Source organism: Anguilla anguilla, chromosome 2 (assembly GCF_013347855.1).
Source record: "Anguilla anguilla isolate fAngAng1 chromosome 2, fAngAng1.pri, whole genome shotgun sequence".
Classification (NCBI taxonomy): domain Eukaryota; kingdom Metazoa; phylum Chordata; class Actinopteri; order Anguilliformes; family Anguillidae; genus Anguilla; species Anguilla anguilla.
The window spans coordinates 31118063-31142653 of record NC_049202.1 but is presented as its reverse complement, the minus strand read 5'-3'; the positions used below and the strand labels follow the sequence as shown (position 1 = coordinate 31142653).

Below are 24591 nucleotides of genomic sequence, written 5' to 3'. Positions count from 1 at the left end.
GATGCCTCTCATTGAACCATTTCTGTTGTAGATAACTTTTGTTTGAAGAGAGAGGTAGAGCACTTGAATTACACATGCTGGTTAGTAGTATTAATCGTAATTCAATCACTTTTAAAAGGGGTAATTGATATGGGTTTTTAGCAACCAGGGGTGAGTCAGAATATTTGAATTGGCAAGGAAGGGTGTACAATTGCTTTACAATCATCAGTGTTGTGTAGCAATTGTGTTTAATTTGTATTTGCCACTGTGAATGCAAAAGTGCTTGCTGCTCATTGAATTCAATATAGAAAATCAAACTGATTCAAACAAAGAAAGCCTTATTGTTCATAGTTTTGTGATTATAGATTTCATTATTTGTAGCAGTTTGTAAAACAATCATTGTTTTGGTCCAGTAGTTTTGGAAAAATATAAAATTTGAATACCCTTTAATAACAGAAACCCTTATCACCAAGCTCTTCAGTGCAACTCATTTTACTGCCACTGTTTGCCAAAGGAGATTGCATGGCTGTATGCTTGATTTTATGCACATGTTAGCAGTGGGTGTGGCTGAAATAGCCAAAACCACTAATTAGAAGGGCTGTCCACATACTTTTGGAAATGTAGTGCATAAGTATGGGTGTGGCTTATTACAAAATGCTAATAACTCCCAAGCAGTTTGAGAGAAATTTATGAAACTTGATACATATATTGGCACTCTCATTAAGGGCACAACCAAAGTATAGGCCCAATTGAAACGCAACAAATTTACAAAAATCACTTTTAGAGATATAAAAATTGCTATAGTGATCAATTTCCTCATCTTGAACGTATATGTACTTTATTTTTCATAGCCATCGTGGATTGCTGCCATTTTATAAATACTATTAGCCATTTTCCTCTGTCCCCAGTTTTGGCCGAACCACATGGCTGAGTTTGTAGAAAGTTAGAATGAAACTTGCACGAATATGGTCAGGGGCCACTTCTCTCCAATATATATTTTCTTTTTAGAAAATTTATAAATTCATGAACAAGCGCCGTTGTCTTTTAGATATTTAAAATGTCCTGTCCTGATCAACTTCCTCACCTGGCACATAAATATGTACCTTTTTTGTTGGTGCCATCTTGGATTACCACCATTTTGCTGGAAATGCTATTGGCCATTTCTTTCCTCTGTACTCAGTTTTGGCTTAACCACATAGCTTTAACCTATGAAACATGGCAGCTTGGTAGACAATGCCTTCCACTGGCGGCTGATTTTGGCACGATTGGCCACTTAGTGGCATCATCACTTATTTGGATTTCCAGTTTTCAAACAATCATAACTGGTCGCGTTTGATGTAGAGGCTTGCATCTTGTCTCAAGGTGTCTCTCTTCCTTGGCAACTCAAATCCTTAGTTATAATGCACCATTTTGAGTTTTTCTCCATTTTGAATTTATTGTAAAATCTTTGAGATATTACACCATTGTAAATAAGACTTTGTTCTTAATGACTTGCCTGGTGAAATAAAGGTGAAATAAAAAAATAAATAAAAAATATCTACTGTTTGACATATCAGCATGTAACTTGCATCAATTTATTCATTAGATGGGACTAGTGTCACTAGATTCCTCTCCTCATGGTGGACAAAAAAGTCTGTTGGACTATTAAAGTACGTCTGATTAGATTTTTTTTGTTGCTACTTTTGAATATTCTGAAATATGCTTAAATGATATCTCCAAAGGCGACTGACCGATTTACAAGAAATATGCACTAATATAGTCAGGTTTCTGTATAAATTATGCATATTTTAATTAGTTCTACACTCCGTTTATAGGATTGCAACCTTTAGGAAATTGTAGGTCACATCAGAATAAAGCATAATCTCAACAGTGTCAATCAGTTAAAATATGTAGAACTACAACTAATCTAGCTGGAAAGCTAATTGAATCATAGTGTTTTGAAAGGATTTAATTGCGGTTTTGCTGTGTTATGTGTTATTATGTTTTCCCAATTTTTGGTCTCTGGGGCTGATACTTGGCGAAGTGGACGAGGGTTAGCCTACATGGATTAGTGCAGGAGTACTTTTGCCACCGATTCAACACTTGGTGGCGCTATAGAAATGAATAGAATTTTTGCTATTTACATTACATTACAGGCATTTAGCAGATGCTCTTATCCAGAGCGACTTACATTGTATCCACTAATACAGCTGGATATACACTCACCGGCCACTTCATTAGGTGACAGGAATGGCACCCAGTGTGGTCTTTTGCTGCTGTAGCCCATCTGCTTCAAGGTTTGACGTGGTGTGCGTTCAGAAATGCTCTTCTGCATACCTCGGTTGTAACGAGTGGTTATTTGAGTTACTGTTGCCTTTCTATCAGCTTGAACCAGTCTGGCTATTCTCCTCTGACCTGTGCCATCAACAAGGCATTTTCGCCCAGAGAACTGCCGCTCACTGAATATTTTCTCTTTTTCTGACTATTCTCTGTAAACCCTAGAGATGGTTGTGCGTGAAAATCCCAGTAGATCAGTAGTTTCTGAAATACTCTAACCAGCCTGTCTGGCACCAACAATCATGCCACATTCAAAGTCACTTAAATCACCTTTCTTCCCCATTCTGATGATTGGTTTGAACTGAAGCAGATCGTCTTGACCATGTCTACGTGCCTAAATGCATTGAGTTGCTGCCACGTGATTGGCTGATTTAGATATTTGCATTAACGGGAGCAGTTTGCAGTTGAACCTAATGACCTAATGAAGTGGCCGGTGAGTGTATATACTGGAGCAATGCAGGTTAAGTACCTTGCTCAAGGGTACAACAGCAGTGTCCTACCAGGGAATCGAACCTGCGACCTTTAGGTTACAAGGTCTTTAGCCATTATACTACACTGCCGCCCATTTAAACAGCCAAAGCTCTTAACCACATGCAGACACATTTCTAGAGCCAATAGTTTCCACTTCTCATTCAGAACAAACTCGCTACCTATGATACAGTTACTTAAGATTCTGCCTAAGGACTTGGGAGCAAGCAGTGCTGTTTTGCTTGGGACACATCAAGGATTATACCAATTCATCTTTAAATTACAGTGAGCACCATAATTCATTGGACAGTGACACATTTTTTGTTACTTTGGTTCTGTACTCTAACACTTTTAGTTTGGAAGAATACAATGAACATGTGGTTGAAGTGCAGACTATCAGCTTTAATTTGAGGGTATTTTCATACATATCGAGTGAACCGTTTAGAAATTATAGAACCTTTTGTCGAATGAATTATGGCGCTCACTGTATGTGGAAAGGTACAGTAATCTAGCTGAAATTGCTCCATCACATGAACACTCATTTTGGATGTATGCGGGCATACTATTTATCAAAAATGCAACTAATTGCTGCAAGGTACAGTATGTGCAACCAGCGGCCACCAATGTTTTTTTATGAGGCTAGAAATAGCACAATGGTATAGCATTATTAAAATGGACTTTAATTCATTAAAAGAAACTATTTAGTATGAATTATACTATTATTAAACTATGAAATTTTAATGATGAACATTGGCCTAATTCAAAATAAGCAGCTTGACCTATTTCAGAACAAAGTACAGTTTATGAACAAACATTTATTGTATAGTCAGTTTTGTTTGTCAAATCTACAAAGTACTTTGTTAATGAAAGATTGTTGTTGGAACTGCTAAAAGCAAGAAGAAAGGAAGAATTGGCTTAACTATGTGGGATAATTAAGTGTATCTGATTTTTCAGGCTTTTGACGGGGGTTCCAAACAGATGCTCAATGGAACGATTGTTCATGAAATCTTCCAGAAGGCGGCAATGTCACGAGACTTCTCACTTGGAAAGTTGCAACACTTTGCTTCCCAGACACTTCGTGGGCCTCAGTACCTTGGAGAGATGTGAGAAATAAATGCGTCGAATTGAAATTCAGAACTGGTTTCAAATAGGCAACAGTTCATGATTACAGTTCACAGTTGAACACCAACTCTAGCATTTCAGTTATGTGCTTTCTCCAATATTATGTATACTTGTGAAAGGACATATTGGTTTTTTTTAATGCATCTAAACCATAGTTAATGGTGATTATTAATTGCACATATACAGTTGTGCTGTGCAAATATAAAATTGTATATGTACACTATCTGTAATTTACACACACATATTCTTTATGACCTTAATGGCCTGTTTTTAAGGTTTTTTTTTTTAAAAACACAAGCTGGCTAGGGGACTATTTTTTTAATCTAACATGCCAAACACTGACATGCATTGGACTCACTCTAAATATTGGAGTGTAACAGTAAATAGGGAATGATCTCCACAAATGCCAGTTATCCAAATACGCAAATTATCCAGGAGGTATACTATCATGAATAGACCCGGCAAAATTATGTGGGCAAATTCAAAAGTGTTTGATGCAAGGAATGGCTGGAAAAATATTAAACAGTTTGCAAGAGAGGACAAAGTTAGTGGATGCTGAAAAGGCTGTTGTGTTTGATGGTTGACACGCAAAAAGACATTTGTGTTTTAAGATCCGGAATATCAATTGCTTAATTAACTTCAACTTAAACAAAGATTTATATTGAAAAAAACAATAATAACCTCTACAAAATAAGTTGAGTAGGCATAATGTACATAACTGTTCCAAAATAGGATTATAATTAAAACTGGGGAATGTTGATGACATTTCCAACGCTTAAAAAAAAAAAAAAAAAAAAAAAGGAAAATGTTCCTCCGAGTGTTTGGATATCAAAGACTTTTCAAATAGTATTTCAGCTTATGTCAGTTCTTGGTAGGCTGTAATTGGCATGCACCATGCAGTCTCTGCAGTGACTTTGGTGTATTTTTACTTTATTTCATTAAAATACTCCTTAATATAATCTATTGCTGTGTTGAAGGTATAGCCTCAAACTGACTGAAGCAGACATGCAGCAGGGGATTGAGGAGTACTTGCCCTCTCTGTCTGGCTGGGCAAACTCTTACCTTAGTGGTTCAACTCCGGCTGGCACCAAACAACTGACCGTCAATCTGTGAGTATGTTTTCATCCTAATATTTCATTGTCAGTCTCAATAGCCATTTTCATAAGTGGACCTGTCTGTGTTCTAGATGACAGTGCAGTATAATGTTTAGAAAGCTAAGTCAACTCCAAGACTGTAGGATCAATTTGTCAGATAACTAAACTCAAGTTGTATAAATGGATTGTGTGTAAAGACTGTCATCTTTAAATTTCTCAAGAACATCTGCTAAATGGAAATCTAGACATACTGTCTGGTGTGAGGCTACAAATCCATGAGCATTTGGACCGATTTGTTGACAAAACTTGCACACCATTATTGCTTTTTTTTCATGCCATTCAACTTAGACCTACTGAGGGGAGGTTAAGCAAACAGGATGCTGCCTGCAGTGTGATGATCACTGACTTTGTGGACATCGAGGAGAACATCTGGTCACCACGCTTCGGCCTGAAAGGCAAGATCGATCTGACCGCAAGAGTGCGTATCCACCGCAGGGACCGCCGACCACCGCAGGAGAAGATTATGCCCCTGGAGCTTAAGACCGGCAAAGAGTCCAACTCTATAGAGCACCGCAGTCAGGTACAGAGAAACGCATTTTATTTGATATCACGCAGGTGACTGTTAATGAGCACTTGGACATGGCCATCTAGCATAGCCCTATGATGAATTGTACATGGGAACTGAATTAGATAGATGTCAGGGAATGATACTGTTGGATAATTTGTCTACTCTGTAACCGCATAAGGACAATATTCAAGTCCTATTTTGGTTTTATACTTAGCTGGTCTTTATAAAACAATGATTGTAAGTAATGGATTTTATTTGCAGGATTTTATTTTATTTTTTCTCCTCTTCCCCTCTCGCTGGCTCCGCCTAAATACCTACGATACGATACAGACTGGTTTCATGTCCCTTCCTCCTCCCCCATCATCATCTCTGTGCTCTCGCTCTTGACCATCGAAATGTATAAGAACTGGAGACAGCTTCTTCTTACCAGTTCCATGGATTGCTATGAATGCAGTTCATTGGCGCATGAAGCCAGTTCATGGAGGCTGCTGTGCTTTTGGCACCAGATCTGCATGTCCACTGGGTACCTAAACATGAAGGGATGAATGGGATTTTTCTGTGGGTCTCAGAAAAAAATGTCTCTGGAGAATAATTGGTTTGGTATTAAGAAAATGTAGAATTTAAAAGTACTGTCCAAAATAGTATAATTCGGCCTGGGTAAATTCATAGTTTTGAATGGATTTCTGTAGGAAAATTTGCTTTCTGGTGCCAGAGGCTTACTAAACTGCAATACCTCCTGTAACCACTGGAGTTTGCAAGCTTTAGATGGAATGTCAATCCCTGGTACCCTCCTCTCAACCACAATTTTCTTTTTTTTTTTTTAATTGTGAAGTGGCCGGAGATTGAACAAAAGCTGCTGTTTCTGTACACTTTATGTAAATGACTATTTCTTGCTGACATGGCTGTTGACAGTGATGATTGAAGGAGAAGCCAAGGATTGATAGTGGATGTCTATACCCTGTTTCAGTGGATTATGGGTGTTTTCTAAGGCTGCTTCGTGTGTTTTGTCAGGTGATCCTGTATACCCTGATGAGCCTGGAGAGGCGTGTTGATGCAGAGGCAGGACTCCTGCTCTACCTGAAGACTGGCACCGTGCACCCGATTGTGGGGAACCACATGGACAGGAGGGGTAGGAATCTCCTCTGAGAGTTAGCCAAAAGGCCCCACTACTCTGTCCCTCTGAAGGAGATTTGAATGACACTATTCAGTGTAGTGAATAAATATTTTATTATAAACAGAAATGGAGTGTGCAACTGTTGGTGTTTAAATCAGACAGTCATTCGTTATATTGTTCCCTGTAGTAATATGACAGAATATGGTGTTTGTCCACAGGTGAGTTCTGTGCCTTCTTTGAGTTTTCGTCTTAGGATTTGGCTACAGATGTTCACTTCTTAAAGTAACGGCAGTACAGCGTCTTCCCAAATCCACTCGTATGATTGTTTGGAAGAACAGACATTGACCCTCCTTACCAGAGCATTACATTAGATTGTTACATTCCATTACAGGCATTTAGTTAGTTACCTGGGAATCGAACCTGTGACCATTAGTTACAAGACCACTTCCTTCCATTATACTACACTGCCACCAATCCATTGCAAATTTTTTGCTCAAGTTTCACTGAAAAATTTGGTGCAAAAGTTGAGAGGTTGTAAGACATTGATTTGAGAGTTGTCTTTGCTCGAGTTGTAAGTTTGCAACTGTTATTGTGTGTATTCTCGCATTAATTTTGAGGTCTGTGAATCCATTTTACATATTTGTGAATTTTGTTATAGAATTACCTCTATACCTTGCTTTCGGGGTGCACCGATTGATCAGCCCTGGATTGGAACCGGCTGGTTTTTGCTCCATAAGACGTGATCGGTGACCGGAGGATTTTGGCCGACCTGTATTCCGGTTTTATGATCTAAGAAATGCGCGGAGTTGGTACCTGATGCCTCCGACCAAAGTTTGTTCAGCCCTGGGAGTTAATTTGTGCCTCCTTCCTGAACGATGTAATATCTGTGTGGTCCCAAGATTTTTATATTTGCATACAATGGTTTGCACAGATGCTTGTGGTACATTCAGTTGTTTGACAATTGCTCCTAATGAGGAACTGGGCTTGTGGAGGTCCACAATTTTTTGGAGGTCTTGGCTGAGTTGCTTGGAATTTCCAATGGTATCAAGGAAAAAAGGCAGTGGCTCTAAAGGTAGGCCCTTAAATACAGCCACAGGTGCCAATTAACTCCTAATTATGACAGTTGGCCAATCAGAAGCTTCTAAAGAGATGTAGTTAATTAAAACTGAAATATATCTTTAAGTCTCTAATAGATTGTTTTAAAATTACCTCTGATGTGTACAAAGTAGATGCCCTAATTGACTTGCCAAAATAATTGTATGGTAACATGAAATGAAGAGTGAGGAGAGTTTGAATATCTTACATAGCCTAGGTGTATGTAAACTTTTGGCCTCCACTGTAAGGTTATCGAGTGGTCAAGTGACAGCTGTGGTGATTTTTGCCTATTATTATCTCCGCCAGGCGAGAGCCTAGAGGGGATTATGCGTTTGGTCACGTGTGTGTGTGTGTGAGTGTGTTTGTATCTGTCCGCAGCTAATCTCGCATACTACTGGGCCGATCAGCCTAATACTTGTTGTGCATGCTGGCAGCAGGCCAAGGACCTGAATTCTCAAATATTTTGCTAATCGGTCAACGACAAGTATTTTATTTGAATTAATTTCCATTATTGTCCATTGAAATACATTGAGTTCCTACTCCTCCTAACCGGCTGGTAGGGGCTGCAAGTGATCAACAACTGCTTCCATTTGGAATGAAAGACCAGCAATGTAAAATGTCAATTTCAACGTTAAAATGCCAAAAAAATAATTTGCCAACTAACGGGGTACGTTAATGTTTGAATCTGTGGCAATTATTTTGTTGGCATTTTCACATTGAAATTTATATTTTACATCGATGGTCTTTTGGAATTGTTCCCGTCCAGATAGTTCCTGTCTGGATTTGAAACGAAAGTGCCAGACTATAACGTCAACGTTAGCTCTGTCTAACACATCATGGCTGATATGAATGAAATTAGCTAACATGTCACCACCTTTAGCGTTACTTCACTGAATCGGCGTTTTTGGGATTTTCAGTGCCATGGTAAAAACTTGTAATATTGTGCAAGAATCTCGGAGTGGTGATGGACAACAGGTTGTCCCTCTCCAAGAACATCGCAGTGGTAAGCCGGGCGTGCAGATTTTTCCTGTATAACATCCGGAGAATCCGCCCCTTTCTCACCACCTACTCAACCCAGCTCCTGGTCCAAGCAACGGTACTATCCCGCCTGGACTACTGCAACTCTCTTCTGGCTGGACTACTGGCATCTGCCATCAGACCCCTGCAACTCATTCAGAATGCTGCAGCTCGTCTGGTCTTCAACCTCCCCAGACACTCCCACATCACTCCCCTGCTCACTACCCTCCACTGGCTACCTGTTATGGCTCGCATCAAATTTAAAACATTGGTCCTAGCATACCAGGCAGTCAAGGGATCAGCCCCAGCATACCTCCACAAGATCTTCAAACCCTACATGCCAGCCAGACCCCTCCGTTCCGCTACCTCAGGACGCCTGGCACCTCCCCCTCTTCGCACCTGCGCTTCCCGAACACGTCTCCTCTCTGTTCTGGCCCCACGATGGTGGAATGACCTCCCCGTGGAGGTCAGACCAGCTGAGACACTGACCCACTTCAAGCGACAACTGAAGACTCACCTCTTCAGGCTGCACCTCTCCCCATCCCTCCCTACCTCCCTGTAATCTGTAAATTGACTGTAAGCTTAGAGTTGTAACTAGGTAGCTGCTTCGTAGGTGACTTAGTTAAAGCACTCGTCTTAACTACTGCTTGTATTTTTGCATAGACTGCGTTGTTGCTGTTCTCGTTTGTGTTAGTGTTAATCAGTTTAACCTACAGGGTCCAAGTTGAACTATGCGGTTGTTCCCTGCACTTGGAATGGTACTTCTCTCTAGGGTTTTCGACACACTTGTTCCTGGTTATGGTTATATACTTTGTTGTACGTCGCTCTGGATAAGAGTGTCTGCCAAATGCCTGTAATGTAATGTATTTGTCTGGTTACATTGATTGTGTAGCCTCTATTGTTGCATCAGCAAAGCCTCTGGCATACTCATAATTACCCTTTTATTATAGTAAGCAATTTCTTTCATTTCAGTTATATATCAAGATCAAGTTTTATGGGCTGGTGCTATCATCTCATGCTAGCTTGAGAATTCTTCATTGTATAACGTCATAGAACTGCAGTCAATGAAGGCTAACCACAAGCTAGCACTCTTGTTGTTCTCTATTGCAGTGAATGTGCTGTATAGCTCACACTGCTGTCTGCAGTCTAAATAATTTGCCATTCCAACTCATCTTTCCATAGAACTGGTGAAGCTGCGGAACACACTGGCACATTACCTTGACAACAGCGTGATGCGAGATGAGGGAGGAAAGCCACATCTGGCACCCATGCTTGACATTGCCAACTGCCAGTCTTGCAAATACTGCCCTCAGATGCGGAACTGTTCTCTCTACAACAGGTAGGGTTTGAGGCGTGTCCCAGCTGACTTGATGTGGAAGTGCACCTGTGTCACCTAAACAATAGCATGTTTACTGTTTAAGTGTACTGTATGCAATGAGCTGCATGTGTAGCATTCTGATATCAGGCTCTCTTGTATGATATTTCCTACAGTGCAGTCTGAGCACTGCGCTGTCATGTCTTATTTATTAATTAATTCATTCATTTTGGGGGTGTAGATTTGGAATAAAATCTACTAAGTGACATCTTGGGACTTTGGTCCTTTGGAAAGTCTTTGAGTCGTCACCATTTGAGAATTCCCTCCTGCAGAGCTGATATCAGGCTCTCTTGTATGATATTTCCTACAGTGCAGTCTGAGCACTGCGCTGTCATGTCTTATTTATTAATTAATTCATTCATTTTGGGGGTGTAGATTTGGAATAAAATCTAAGTGACATCTTGGGACTTTGGTCCTTTGGGAAGTCTTTGAGTCGTCACCATTTGAGAATTCCCTCCTGCAGAGCTGTAGAACGCGGTACCTTGGGAGGCCGTCCGGACCAGCCTGCCTTCGTGGAGCAGGAGACCCAGCACCTGAGTGAGGCCCACTTGCAGTACTTCAGCCACTGGGTCTTGCTCTGTGCCCTGGAGGGGCGTACTATGGAAAGAAAGGGGGGCCGTCGAAACATCTGGTTACTGTCAGCTGAGGAGAGGTGTGCGTGCGTGCTTGCAGATGCATGCGTGTGTCTCATTTTTTTCTCTTTGGTTGTAAAGAAAAAAAATCTATTCAAAAATGTGTAATTGATTTTTACTGTCTGCAGACGTCAATGCAAACACTCATTACAGTACAAGTAATGCCCTACTTGACAAGAGAGCACTTTTTAACAAGTGGGACGTGATGACGCACAAGATGAATCCCGTTTCTGTGTCATACAAAAAGTACATGTGTGTTTGTGTGATCGCTTTGTCTCTGATCACTGTTGGCCTCTGTTTCACTCAGGGAGCGAAGTGGAGGATGTATGGGTAACCTTCTGCGGACAGGCCTAGTGAAGCCCCTCTTTGACAACGCCTATGTCCACTGCTTCGTGCGACGGGGCGGGGAAAAGGCTGAGACTTGTATGATTGTGGGCGACCGGGTCGTGGTGAGCGACCAGGAGCTGAAGTTGCTAGCTGTGGCTACGGGTTATGTCACTGAGGTGACTGCTGCTGGAGTAACATGCACCCTGGATCGGTGAGATTATATGGTTGTCTCGGAATGCATTGTTTATTTGTTTGGTTCAGGCCTCAGCCAAATAGACCAAAATGATTGTCTTGAAGCTCTGCTAGTCTAACCTTCTGCATCATAGAAGAGCCATTTGAACATGCTTGATTTGGTTCTCAAAATTCCGTTTGTTGATCTGTTATGCTGGGGGTGCCGGCTATTGATTTGGGCTAAATAAATGCAACATAATTGACTTGTACAGTGAAATTATCACTGTATGCCAATTTAAAGGGATAATTTTGGGGATTTCAGTTTTTGTGTATTGCCAGAAAGCATGGAAAATGGCGTCAAATTGGACATCAGTTGAAAGTTTCCTGGTTTAAAAGTCAATTTTACTTGTTTTAATGTTTTAATTTGAGAGTACAGGAAATATGGAGCTGAGGATCAAGAAAAGTTTATGGGGTTTAACAACCCATTTACCGGTAGGCCTATATTGTACGGATCATATTGCAGAAATCATGCCAATCAATTTGGCAACTATTTTGCATTAAGACAGATTGTTTGTACCATTTTGTTATGTTTATTTTCTTGTCTACCCAACCCCTGCTATACATTTTTATGATATGCCAAATTTTAGGGTTTTAAATCCCAATTTTGCACCTTTCAAATCCCAGTTTAACCCCTGACAATGAGAACTCCATGTGAAGAGCATCTTTTCAGATGTATGCCAGTTTAAAAGCTGCATATTTAATCTATATTATGTATCCAGGGGCAAATTAATAACAGTGTGCTTTAATAATAACTATGTGCTGTTTTACCCTCATTTTTACAGGAACCTCTCAAAGTATTCTCCTGACATTATGTTCAGATTGGATCAGGATGAAGGGGTGGGAGGAATGGACACTCATTTAGGAAACCTTTCCAAGCTGATGGAGAACACTACTATAAGGTCTGCTGTCAGACAGCTTCTGCTTTCCACTTTAGTTTACCATTAAGCTTAAGTATGGTATAATGCTCTCTTGGTTTAAGAAAAAAAATGGTTATCCGTATGATCAAATGTGTTTCGAACTCCTGTTTTCTAAAGTTTGTGTTAGATTAGTGATGTCTTGCCTACGGAAAGAATTTAGTGTCAGATTTTATTTCCACGTTTCACAACTCACGTGTTTTATGCATTTTAAAGGGAACCCCGCCTGTTAAGACTTGTAGGCCTTAATATGGTGTAAATGCCTTCAATTATATAAATGTTATGAAAACACATGGAAGACTTTAGTTATTTAAACTTTTTTTTAAAATCCTTCAACTTTAGGTCGTCATTGTTTTTACTGTCGCAATGCACTCATCAAATGGGTAGTGACATCAAATGGTTGCACTTGTCCCCGGTCCATTACTCTTGTCCATTGAGCATTCAGCGTCATTGAAGATGCCTTCTGTTCAGCCTTTTTGATTCGAGCCAGAGCGGGACATTACTCCGGCGGAAAGCACAGAGGACAGCCCTCATCACAAAATCGAAACGATGAAGATTGGAGGAGACGAGAGTAGGGCATAAGACTAGAGATGGCATGTCTAGTCTTACTGCGCCGACTGCATGCTGAGATGGAAAAGTTGCCTGTTGTAAAGAGCTGCACTTTCTAGCACCCGTCATTCAAAGTCACGTGACCATGTGGATCAAACTCGTTTTTGGTGAAACTGAAACGTGTCATCATCCCCGTTAATTTAACTGACGTAATGTTATTGATCCACATCTTATATAAACTGGTGATAATATCTCCTTTAGATGCATAATCCCTAAATGATAATAATACGTGCTGATGCACTAAGATGTTTATTGAATTTGTCCTATTCACAGATATCCAAATTCTGTGGCATTGTATTGATATTTTTCACTATTAATAACCGCAACTGCTGGACAAAACAACTGAGTTAACTTCCAGTGCAACAATTTTACGGCATCTACCCAAAGTGCATTGCGTGTCTAAAATAATGGTGACCTCCATAGCTCAAAATTTCTATTAAATGCTGGGGTTTCTTTTTTAAATAACTGAAATATTTAGTGTGGTTTTTACAACATATTTCCATAGTTGAGGGCATTTACAGAATATTAAACCATACAAGTCTTAACAGGCTGGGTTCCCTTTAAATATTTATGGCTCCACAGAGCTTCAGCTCACGTCCAGTTTCCTACTCCCTGCCGCTTGGCTGCTCTTACCGATTTGGTTATGAGCTACTCTTACCGTGATTGGCTGTGGATGCCTTAATTATGATTGGTGCATACACATGGATTTTTCCCTATCGTACATGAAAAAATAGTGCTAAAATGTTTTGTATTTTGGCGTGTCCACAGCTTGTAAAACAAGATTTGTTGTTTTGCGATGCGTAGAACACGTTTTGTGTCCCCAGCTTGAGATTTATAGTTTGCAATTCATTTGAGATCTGTAAACAGGTATTTCTTTGCAAACTAAGAGCAAATTCATTTTGATTTTTGGCCTAGACAAATGCATTTGTGGCACTTTATTTCTTCCTAAATTATGAATATAAACAAATATAGTATTGTAAATGGTACAAATGTCCTGCTTCATTTAAGCCATTTTTCAAGTCTTTGTGATGCTCACATCTGGAGTTATAAAGCTTTAAATTGGGCAAGGATTGGGCAGATTTGGCATGGGCACAAAGAGGTTAATATAATTAAACATTGAGCACTGTTGTCATGGCATCATTTTTAATGGGAGGATTGTTATAAGTAGTAATAAATTATGGTTTAACAACTCTAAATTCTTGTTATAAATGCTGAATGCTTAATTTCATATTTCAGGTTTATTTTCTTCTGATAAGATAACAAATGTGACTTTTTCAAAATGTGTATTGTATTTGTTTAGCCTGCATACATTTTGAAAGCATCTAATTCAAATACAAGTGCATACTGTACAACTTGACATACCCTATAATATAATTAATGTGCTTCTTTGGGGTAGATATTAACTTCTTTGAGTAGCTGGTACATTACATTGGTATGTGAATGAATGCACGTATAAGTAGCTTTTAACCTCACCTGGTCTGTGATGCGTATGTAATCTATGAATTGTACATAATTCTTTTGGCACCCCCTAATCTGATCTAGTCCTGGATGTGCCAAAGTTGAACATCTGTTTGTGTTGCCCCTGTGTTCCTTCATGCAGTGAGAAGCTGCGGGAGCTGATTGTGGATTTCCAGCCACCAAAGTTCATCGAGAGCCTGAGCAGCGTGCTTCCACGAGAGGCCAAGGATACAGTTGCCAACATCCTCAAAGGTACACATTCTGACACCTGACACCCCTCAAACATCAATGTGAATTATCATCTCATTTTTTATGGTCTTGTCATCAGACATTAAAGGGTCTGTAATTAGTCTGCAAACCAAGCTGCACAATTCTACAAATTGGTCCACTGTTTGAAAATGGCCATCTTCCTCTAATCCTTATCTGTCAGAGCCACCATGTGTTGAACACCACAGATTGGTTCTGTGGATATGTTAATTGATTTCTGTGCAGTAGTGGGCAGTGGCTGTTAGGCACTGTAGTATGCTGGTTTTTGAACTGGGGGAAGCTGTATGAGGTCAGCACAGATTCAATATGGGGGTCATCTTGGGATCTTACTCTGGTCCTACTCTTACTGCTCTGCTGTGCTTTCACATCTGTGCCCCTGTCCCACGAAACTCATAATTGGTGCAGCTACCATGTTTTGTCAATCACTGACCCATATGAACCAATCATGTACTTTGAAACAAAACATCATGATAGGTTCCAGCCATTGCCTGACCGATAACACTTAATCGCTCACACATTTTGTAGTTCTTGAAACATCTCTCTCCTATCAGATATTTTGGTCAGATATTTTTATATCAGAGCTCCACATGGCAGTAGTTGAAAATCTCCTCTCGATCCTTTATTTTCAGTTAATTTAAATCTCTGGTTAAAATGTTTTGGCCCATTGCTCTGTTTTTAGGCCTTAATAAACCTCAGAAACAAGCCATGAAGAAAGTACTGCTATCTAAGGACTACACAGTCATAGTAGGCATGCCTGGAACAGGAAAAACCACTACTATCTGCACTCTGGTAAGCAACCTGCCACCATAGGTTTATAGCGTCATATTTCATCATTGTATTGTGTTCAGTCACCTGCTTTGGGAATGGTCTGATTTTAAATGTTTTTCCCATTTTCCATTGTGAGGGTTTTTTTTCATTTGCAAACCAATTCTTCAGTCTTGCGTGGTTTTCTGTGTAATGTTCTGAAATTGTTCCATAATCAGACAAGCTAGCAGACCCCCCTAATTCCTCTCTTCCAGGTTCGGATCCTTCACGCCTGTGGCTTCAGTGTCCTGGTGACCAGCTACACGCACTCGGCTGTGGACAACATTCTGCTCAAGCTGAAGAGGTTCAAAATTGGCTTCTTGCGACTGGGGCGGGTCCAAAAGGTGCATCCAGATATCCTGCCATTCACAGAGGAGAATCTGCGCCGCTCAAGGGAAATCCACACGCTACATGAGCTAGAGCGGCTCTACAGCAGTGAGGTAACACTGGTGGGCTAATAATTGAGTGGTTTCCACAGCTGTGGTAGGGATTCTAAGCCATAGGCTAACTTCTACTCTCTTTAGCCTGCAACCCAACATCAATCAGTGTTCTCATTGTTAAGCTCTTCAATGGTATCACTGTATACCTAGCTATTAGCTTAGCAGATCATATGTATGTCAAGCCATTGGCTGTAAAACAAGATTTTGCATTTAATACTTTTATCTTGATGATAAATATCTAAATTCACTTGGAAGGTTGGTAGCAAGCTTCGGGTAATACAGTGCGCAAACTAGTGTGCACTACCCTATCTAACAGGGAGCATGATACATTTCCCCTCCTAAACATTCCCCTCGGTACTTAGAAGCAAATACAAACTAATGGTGGTGCTGGGGTGGTGGGGGGTGAGCGCAGTTCTGTGCAGAAGCAAGCGAAGCATGCAAAAACAGAGATATTTGAGATATTTGACTATTGGCATTGGCATTGTGAGAAAATGTATTGTGTGTATGTGATTGATTGATTATGGAAACATGTGAGAATGTGATTACTTAGGCCGACTAAGTCGGCTGCAGCAAGGTTCCTGACCAAACTTGCTCTGCGCATTCCACGCTCATTTCAGCCAGGACAACTCACATATTTAGGTTAAATGTTTTAATGAATAGTACATAGTGTGAGAGCCCTGCAACCTGATTGGCAACCTGTCCAGGGTGTTTTCTGCCTCAATGCACGCTGGGATAGGCTCCAGAAATCCCTGCGACCCTGACCAGAATGAGTGGGTATAGATAATGGGTGGATGGATGCAAGTACATTTTTTGTATTTGATCTGTTTCTGATACTACAGGCCACATACCAGCATGCACTACCCTATCTAACTGCACACTGAGCAAAGCACTAAAATGTGCAAAACACAACGAAACACAAAATGGAAAAAAGAAATTCAAAGAAATACAAAGTGCTGTATTTTTTTTTAAATTACTTTTTTCAATCATAATGACCAGGGACCGCACACACATCAGTTACATTTAAGCAGTTGTCATGTAGACTGTTCAGTTTATTCAAAGTCTCAATCTATCATTTCTACAACTACAATGCCTGCAATTATCCACACCCTAAAGTCTTTATCAGCTTCATCACATGATTGCAATGAATTAATTTTGTGTGATTATATGTGCAGAACTATTTGAGCAATTCATATCAAAGCGTTGGTCATTCAGTTGCTCAATAGCATGCCTGAGCAGCGAGCGACACATTCGCACCTGGCCAAAACCTGCTGCCTATTGTCTGGCAGGGATTTTTGTGAAGAGAAGGGCAGAAACTGCCTGTATTTCTTTGCTGATTAGATTTTTCAAGAATTTTTAAAACAGTCATTTTAAGCCCAAATATTTAGGAAAAAGAATGGAGGAGATTAGCTATTGCATTGCGGGTGGTGGAGTAATTTTAATTTAAAAGTCTAAACACTCAATGGCGTCACCTCTACCCTTTCTAGTGTTAAAGCATTTGCTATATATCCGATTGTAGGGGAGACTTGGTACGGTTGTGCCCCATTTAGTCTTTTACGTGATTGCAAAGAGACCGCTTGCCTAAGAATGACAGTATTTTAAAATGAACAACTTGATGCTGTATTAACATTTGGTGATCGCTAGCATGAAAGGTGCATTTTCTCTTAAAAGTTCAAACAGAATATGTTCAAAGGAACAACAGGGATACTTGTGTCCATAGGTGGGGTCAGTTGTGCCCTGTACCTTAAAGTAAACACGAAGACACAAGTGATTTATTACCATTTTAAAATCATTGCACATGTTGAGACATGTTTTCTTTGACCTCTGCCAGTAAAAACCATTGAATTTAAAATATAACAACTAATTTTTATTCAAAATGTAGTTGTCAGGTTTCACTTTCCCCTTGCTTGCTTGTTGTTGGCATGTCTTGTCTGCACACATCTTTACCGGTTTCTCTCAAAAATTCCTTGGGGAGAAAAAAAAAACAATTTTCTACCCATCAGTATATTAAATAATTGTTTATTTCAGTAATTGTTTATTTTCACATTCAATAAATGAGGAACTACACACTGACAGGAGAGACATGACTACAGGCAATTTATCTTGAATAATTTCAAAATTAAAAACCGTTTTACTGTATACTTATTGCGGACATAGACGGTATAAATCCTATTTTTTGGATTTTGCTTTGGATTTATGCAGAAAATATTTATCCTACTACTATGAAATTTTACTTCGAACTGCTCTGACATTTCAGTAGTCATTACCCCTTTCAATTATGTTTATAATAAAGTTGGATAAGTTATGCTGGATTTGTACTACCGTTGCTGGAAATTACTGTACATCAAAACTTCCAAGTAGCCTACTGTTGTGCAAAATGACATGAGGATAATGTAGTGACCTGTGAATTAAGTTATGTCTATTGTTATACAGCATTTCAAAAGGAGGCATTTATTTAATTGACAACAGAACATTTAATTTCAAACAAGATTAGGTTATCTTGCATAAATTAAAATTTAAATGAATTTGGCCATAGCCTATTTATGCATAAAAACAAACACAAAACCAAATAGCAGAAGCGAATAGCCTTGGCCAATCTGTTGTGTACTTACTATAAATGCATGTGACCAGGTGGGTGTTTCTATTCTTTTAATCATTTGATAGAGGACTGAATCGCATGTACACAATCCTGAAATGGCTACTGTAGCAGCAGTGTACAAAAAGTTATTGACCATGTTACATATATAATGCATCAGACTGCCTCCTGTCTTTCCCCTCGATAGCTTGTGGTGGCCACCACCTGCATGGGCATGAAGCACCCCATCTTCAGCCGACGCCATTTCGACTTCTGTATTGTGGATGAAGCATCACAGATCAGTCAGCCGGTGTGCCTGGGTCCCCTCTTCTACGCCGATCGCTTTGTTCTGGTGGGGGATCACCAGCAGCTTCCGCCTATTGTCCAGAACCCGGAAGCCAGGTGAACATGTCACCAGCATTCTCAGTCACTGCATTACAAGCATCATTTTTCCAGAAATATATATATATACATATATATACACACTCACCGGCCACTTCATTAGGTGACAGGAGTGGCATCCGGTGTGGTCTTCTGCTGCTGTAGCCCATCTGCTTCAAGATTTGACGTGGTGTGCGTTCAGAGATGCTCTTCTGCATACCTCGGTTGTAACAAGTGGTTATTTGAGTTACTGTTGCCTTTCTATCAGCTCGAACCAGTCTGGCCATTCTCCTCTGACCTCTGCCATCATCCCTGCCTCTGCCAGGCATTTTCGCCCAAAGAACTGCTGCTCATTGGATATTTTCTCTTTTTGGGACCGTTCTCTGTAAACCCTAGAGATGGTTGTGCGTGAAAATCCCAGTAGATCAGCAGTTTCTGAAATAGTCAAACCAACCCATCTGGCACCAACAACCATGCCACGTTCAAAATCACTTAAATCACCTTTATTCCCCATTCTGATGCTTGGTTTGAACTTCACTAGATCGTCTTGACCATGTCTACATGCCTAAATGCATTGAGTTGCTGCCACGTGATTGGCTGATTAGATATTTGCATTAACGGGTGCAGTTTGCAGTTGAACAGGTAGACCTAATGAAGTGGCTGGTGAGTATTATTATTTTTTTTGTGTACCCAGCAGGCGTACTGAGAAAAGAGGCTTGGGGAGTAACTGTAGAACTTCATATACAGTTTTCCTTTTGCTCTCTCATAACAAGCAGTGATATGTATTGGGGGGGCAATAACTTAGTTATAGCAATGTCTTTTTGTTTTGTTCAGCTGTGATAATTATCTTCATATACATCAAAATAATTCTGAATGTAATGTTTTTTCAGCTTTGAGCTCAATGTAAGATACGACTGAAGAAGCCTAAATGAATCAGAGGGTTCATTGATGCTTTAAATATAAAATAATTTGTCGTCATGAACAGAACCAATAGTTAAGTCAAACAACATTGTCTTGAATTGGGGATGCACAAAAATGTTGGTGTCATATTGGTATTGGCTGATAATAGCTTAAAACAAACGTTGTTAGACAGATACCAAAATTATAGAAGATATGATGCAACACAGAGACGACACATTTGATGCTCTGGTGATGCTGTAAATTAAGTAAAAAAGCTTGATCATAATCGAATGGGACATAGGTCTGATTTTTGCGAGTTGGTAATGGAAAAGTTGAAAAAGTTGATACTCTGAGATGTATCATCACGTCACCTTTTTTTGTATGGTTCTAGGATTCTAGGATTCTATCATTTTAAACATTGAAATTGAAATGCATTACATTACATTACAGGCATTTGGCAGATGCTCTTATCCAGAGCGATGTACAACAAAGTGTATAATCATAACCAGGAACAAGTGTGTCGAAAACCCTAGAGAGAAGTACTGTTCCAAGTGCAGGGAACAACCGCATAGTTTGACTTGGACCCTGTAGGTTAAACTGATTAACACTAACACAAACAAGAACAGCAACAACGCAGTCTATGCAAAACTACAAGCAGTAGTTAAGACACGAGTGCATTAACTAAGTCAACTACGAAACAGCTACCTAATTACAAATGCACCTTGGAACCCTCGAAACCCGGCACCTTATTAGTGTTGTGTCCTCTTAAAGCATTTGAAGTTGTTTGCTGTGTACTACCCATCATAAGGCACTTTTCTGTGATTTGCACTTTTATATAGGCCACAGTCTATGCTTTTAAGTCTGCTGTGTAGCTGCTTTGCAACATTGTATTTAAAAGCACACCGGTAAAGTTTCGGTAGCGCGTCGGTTTCGTTTCTTATAGCCCCAATTACACGCCAGCATCTAAAAATAATTGCTTTCATCAGTCACTGATTCAAGGTGCTCCGCTGTAACACCTACACCGATGTCATTCGGATGATAAACTAAATGTCGTTCAAGGGATACCACGCCCCCATCAAACCTCACTCTTGTTAACCCCTCCCTGTGCCAAAAAAAGGTTTGAAACTGGGTGGAAAAAACATTGTAAATGGATGGAGAAACTGAAAATAACATTCAACAGTAAATTATTTTTTTGCGACATTACATTTCAATGCTGCTCATTTTCATTTTTTTTTTTTTGGTTTCAGGTTTTTAAATTTCAGCCTTTTCCTTTTCACGTCTCATTTGTGTTTCATTTACAAAACTTTCGGCCCTGATCTAACTTTATACATTCACTTTTTCCAGTACTGTACATATTATCTTGCAGCACAATAGTCATATAAAGGAGATAGTTCATTAACAAGATCTCAGCATGTGTTACGGTCAGGTTCTGAATTGATTGAAGAAAAATATGAATACATTTTCATGAAATTTATAATTTTTTTCCCCCCTTCAGGTCTCTAGGCATGGATGAGAGTCTATTCAAGCGTCTTGAGCATCATAAAGATGCCGTTGTGCAGCTGACCGTACAGTATAGGATGAACAGGTGGGTTTCTCCATGAAAATCCTCCAAACGGGCTGGGTGGCTCATGCTGTCAATGCACTGTTCTAGTGCATAGATAGGCTCAAATCAAGGGTCTGGTATGCAGTTTGGACAACAGCCCCCGACGGCACAGTTGTTGCTAGTGTTGCTCGGCATCTCGTTGTGCACCTGTGATCCCCCAAGCCCCCTTCCTCCGCTTGTCATTTTGGTGCTCACAGTTCTGTTGCACTGCACACGTCTAACCCACACCTCATGCCTGTGCGAGCCTGACTTGTTTACTGCGGTTGTCTGTATTCTTCTGAATTGGTTGAGATGCAGTGTGAGCATGATTGGGAATGGCGGAGAAAAGGGATGACAAAAACATAAAAAATTATTCCCCCCCCCCCCCCAGACAAACTCCTTCCAGTAAATTGATTTTTTGTATTTCCAGCAAGATCATGTCTCTGAGCAACGCGCTAGTGTATGGGGGCAAGCTGGAGTGTGGGTCAGAGCACACCGCTCGCTCAGTGCTGCAGCTGCCCATGCGGATGGCTGTTGAGCGAGATCTGGAGCTGTACCTGAGCCAAGTGGCGCACAGAGGCTGGATAAGGGCTGTTGTGGAGCCGGAAAACCCCATTTGCTTCCTTGACACTTCCAAGGTGAGACCCGTTCACTGCACACATTACCGCAGCTCCCAGAAGACCATGACAGCAGAAGGCTTCAAGGACAAATCTGTCATGGAGGGGATTTCAATGCTATCTTTTCTGTCCTGAGCTTTTGGTGGCACTATAGCAGTGAATTGAATTTTCAGTATTTAAATGGCTATAACTCTTGATTGCACTGACATACAGACATACAAAGTCTAACACCATTACATTCCTCTCTTCACAAAGAACAAGGTTTTGTTTTGGATATTTGAACTGCACTTTAGGTAATTTTCACTGTTTAAATAAATATCACCCCCAGATTTTCCACAAGGCATTTCTGATACAGGAAATTTAGTTTTACCTGTTTTTATATGTGATCTGGCTTTCATTTCAGACTAAAGAACAATGTTGTTTTTGCATTTTTTGCCGAGATAATTGCATTTGTGTCACTTTATTTTTACCTAAATTAGAAATATAATATAGACCAAGTTAGTATTGCAAATGGAACAAGTGTCTTGCTTCATTTAAAGCCATTTTCCAAGTCTCTGTGATGCTCACACCTGGAGTTATAAAGCCTTTAATAGAACACCCCCACAAATGGGCGAGGATTGGCCAGAATTTGCATCTGTGCAAAAGGATTAATTTGCGCTGCTGTTCTTTTAGGTCCCTGCCCCAGAGACTGTGGAGAAAGGAGGGATCAGCAACCATGCAGAGGCTGCTCTTGTTCACTGCATAGTCAGCCTCCTGCTAAAGGTGAGGGCGCGCTGGTTTATTTCACTGGCATGTCGGAAGTGGCTTTAGGTGTTAGGTTTACTCGGTGGGGATCGTTGGCTCTGGCCACAATTTTGCCCATTACCAGTGTATCATTGAAGATGACTGTGTTTCAGGCTGGCTGCAAAGCAGGTGATATTGGAGTCATCGCTCCCTACAGACAGCAACTGAAGGCCATCTTGGGACTGTTGAGGGCCCCAGCCTTCAGTGCAGTGGAGGTTAACACCGTGGACAAGTACCAAGGACGGGACAAGGGTGTCATCATTGTTTCCTTTGTCAGAAGCAATGTGGAGGGCAGTGTGAGTGTTTATAAAATGTAGTTCTCAGAATTAATTGCTTTTCTGGTTCATGTATGTTCTATTTGTTTCTTCTTCCACTAACCATTAGTAAATGTGTAATGAGTCAAATGCAGCTAGTGTGATAAATTGCCACTGATGTTTGACACATTTCTGTATTCTTCCAAAAGGATACATTATCTTCAGGCTGGGTGAAATACCACAAGAATACATGTCAAATGCACCACCATATGGTGTATTACTTTGCTTTTTGTCTTAAAAAAAAAAAAATAATACCTGAAATGGTAGTAAACAACCAATAAATAAATAAATAAATAAAAGCGTAACCACTGTTATCGGTTGGGTGTTGATAAGACGGCCAAACAGCAGCAAGGCCAGGCAGCTTTTGCGTGATCATGTGATGTGTTTTTGTCAAATCACATGGATGCTGCAAGGCATTGCTGCTGATTTGGCTGTCTTTTATGATCACCGAATAAACAACTTGTGGTGATGTGTTTTCTGTAAGCATTTCACGCAGCCTCTGAAGCGTGGTTGTTTACTACCGCATGAGATATAGTTTGAGAAAAATACGAAAAGTAAAGGCAGTATACACGGTGGTAACGACCGTTGTTGCTTTCAAAAATTATTATTGTGGTATATCACCCAGCCCTATATTTTCAGAGCAGGACAAGATTATTCTTACAGTAGGTCAGTGGAGTTTGCCCTTTGACCATAATTTATGTGTGGTGCAAGGCGTAACCATTCCGTCTCTTGACAGCTGGGTGAGCTGCTGAAAGACTGGCGCAGGTTGAATGTGGCCATCACCCGGGCTAAATACAAACTGCTGATGCTGGGCTCCACCCCCACTGTGCAGCGCTATGCCCCACTGGGAATGCTGCTGTCCCATCTAGAGCGGGAGCAGATGATATCCTTTATACCACGACAGATACTTAAATATGTGAATTTGAATGGCTGAAAATGTTTTTTATAGAGAAGTGACATTTGGATGAGTGTTTTCCTTAATGTAATTCCACATCTACCAGCTTCCTCCTGGGGCCCATGAGTCACTGCCACATATTCTTCTGCACTAATCAGTGGAACTGTCCTGACCAATATTAGAGGAGAGGTGGCTGGGCCACAATGACTACTTTTCTCTAAGTTGTGTTAAACTGTTAAAATGTTCAAATGAAGTATTAACTCATTTTTGGGTGTGTTTAAAATATATATTACCCGGTAATATATAAACCTGTTTGTGTGATTTTCATATTACAACAGATCTGGGGAGTGGGGACTTAATATGAAAAATGTGAACAATTATGGATCCAACCTCCAATGGTACCATATAGTTTTTTTAGTAGTGGCATTGTTATGGTAATTCTACAGCAATTTTTTAAAAAGTTCATTGTGAAATGCCTGCAGAAGGTGATCATACCATCTTATTTCTAAACAAGAAATATGAACAGAAATACATATTTTACATATTACCTCAGTCTTTGAATAATGCTAGGCATTTCTTTTTTACACTGTCTTAAGCTAGCTCATTCTGACAGTTATTGCCTGTATCAGTATGAATCCATTAACTTTATGTAGTTATTTTTTACAATTTTGTGTACATTTTAATTGGTTACTTGTGATTAATAAATTCTAGACCATA

General features: G+C 40.1%; 1 protein-coding gene across 2 annotated transcripts in view; it reads left to right on the top strand.

Moving 5' to 3' along the window:
• dna2 (DNA replication helicase/nuclease 2) overlaps positions 1-24591 on the top strand; it is a 32393-nt gene extending 7802 nt beyond the window's left edge. For both annotated transcript variants that reach the window (XM_035398932.1, XM_035398940.1), the window contains 18 exons: positions 3718-3866; positions 4863-4994; positions 5328-5559; positions 6559-6676; positions 9956-10112; positions 10612-10800; positions 11088-11318; positions 12121-12237; positions 14462-14571; positions 15266-15375; positions 15606-15830; positions 18611-18804; positions 21179-21268; positions 21696-21903; positions 22555-22644; positions 22779-22961; positions 23716-23862; positions 23972-24591. In XM_035398932.1, coding sequence (XP_035254823.1) covers positions 3718-3866; positions 4863-4994; positions 5328-5559; positions 6559-6676; positions 9956-10112; positions 10612-10800; positions 11088-11318; positions 12121-12237; positions 14462-14571; positions 15266-15375; positions 15606-15830; positions 18611-18804; positions 21179-21268; positions 21696-21903; positions 22555-22644; positions 22779-22961; positions 23716-23862; positions 23972-24028 — 2739 coding nt within the window. In that variant the 3' untranslated portion in view covers positions 24029-24591. The remainder of the gene's footprint in view (positions 1-3717; positions 3867-4862; positions 4995-5327; positions 5560-6558; positions 6677-9955; positions 10113-10611; positions 10801-11087; positions 11319-12120; positions 12238-14461; positions 14572-15265; positions 15376-15605; positions 15831-18610; positions 18805-21178; positions 21269-21695; positions 21904-22554; positions 22645-22778; positions 22962-23715; positions 23863-23971) is intronic.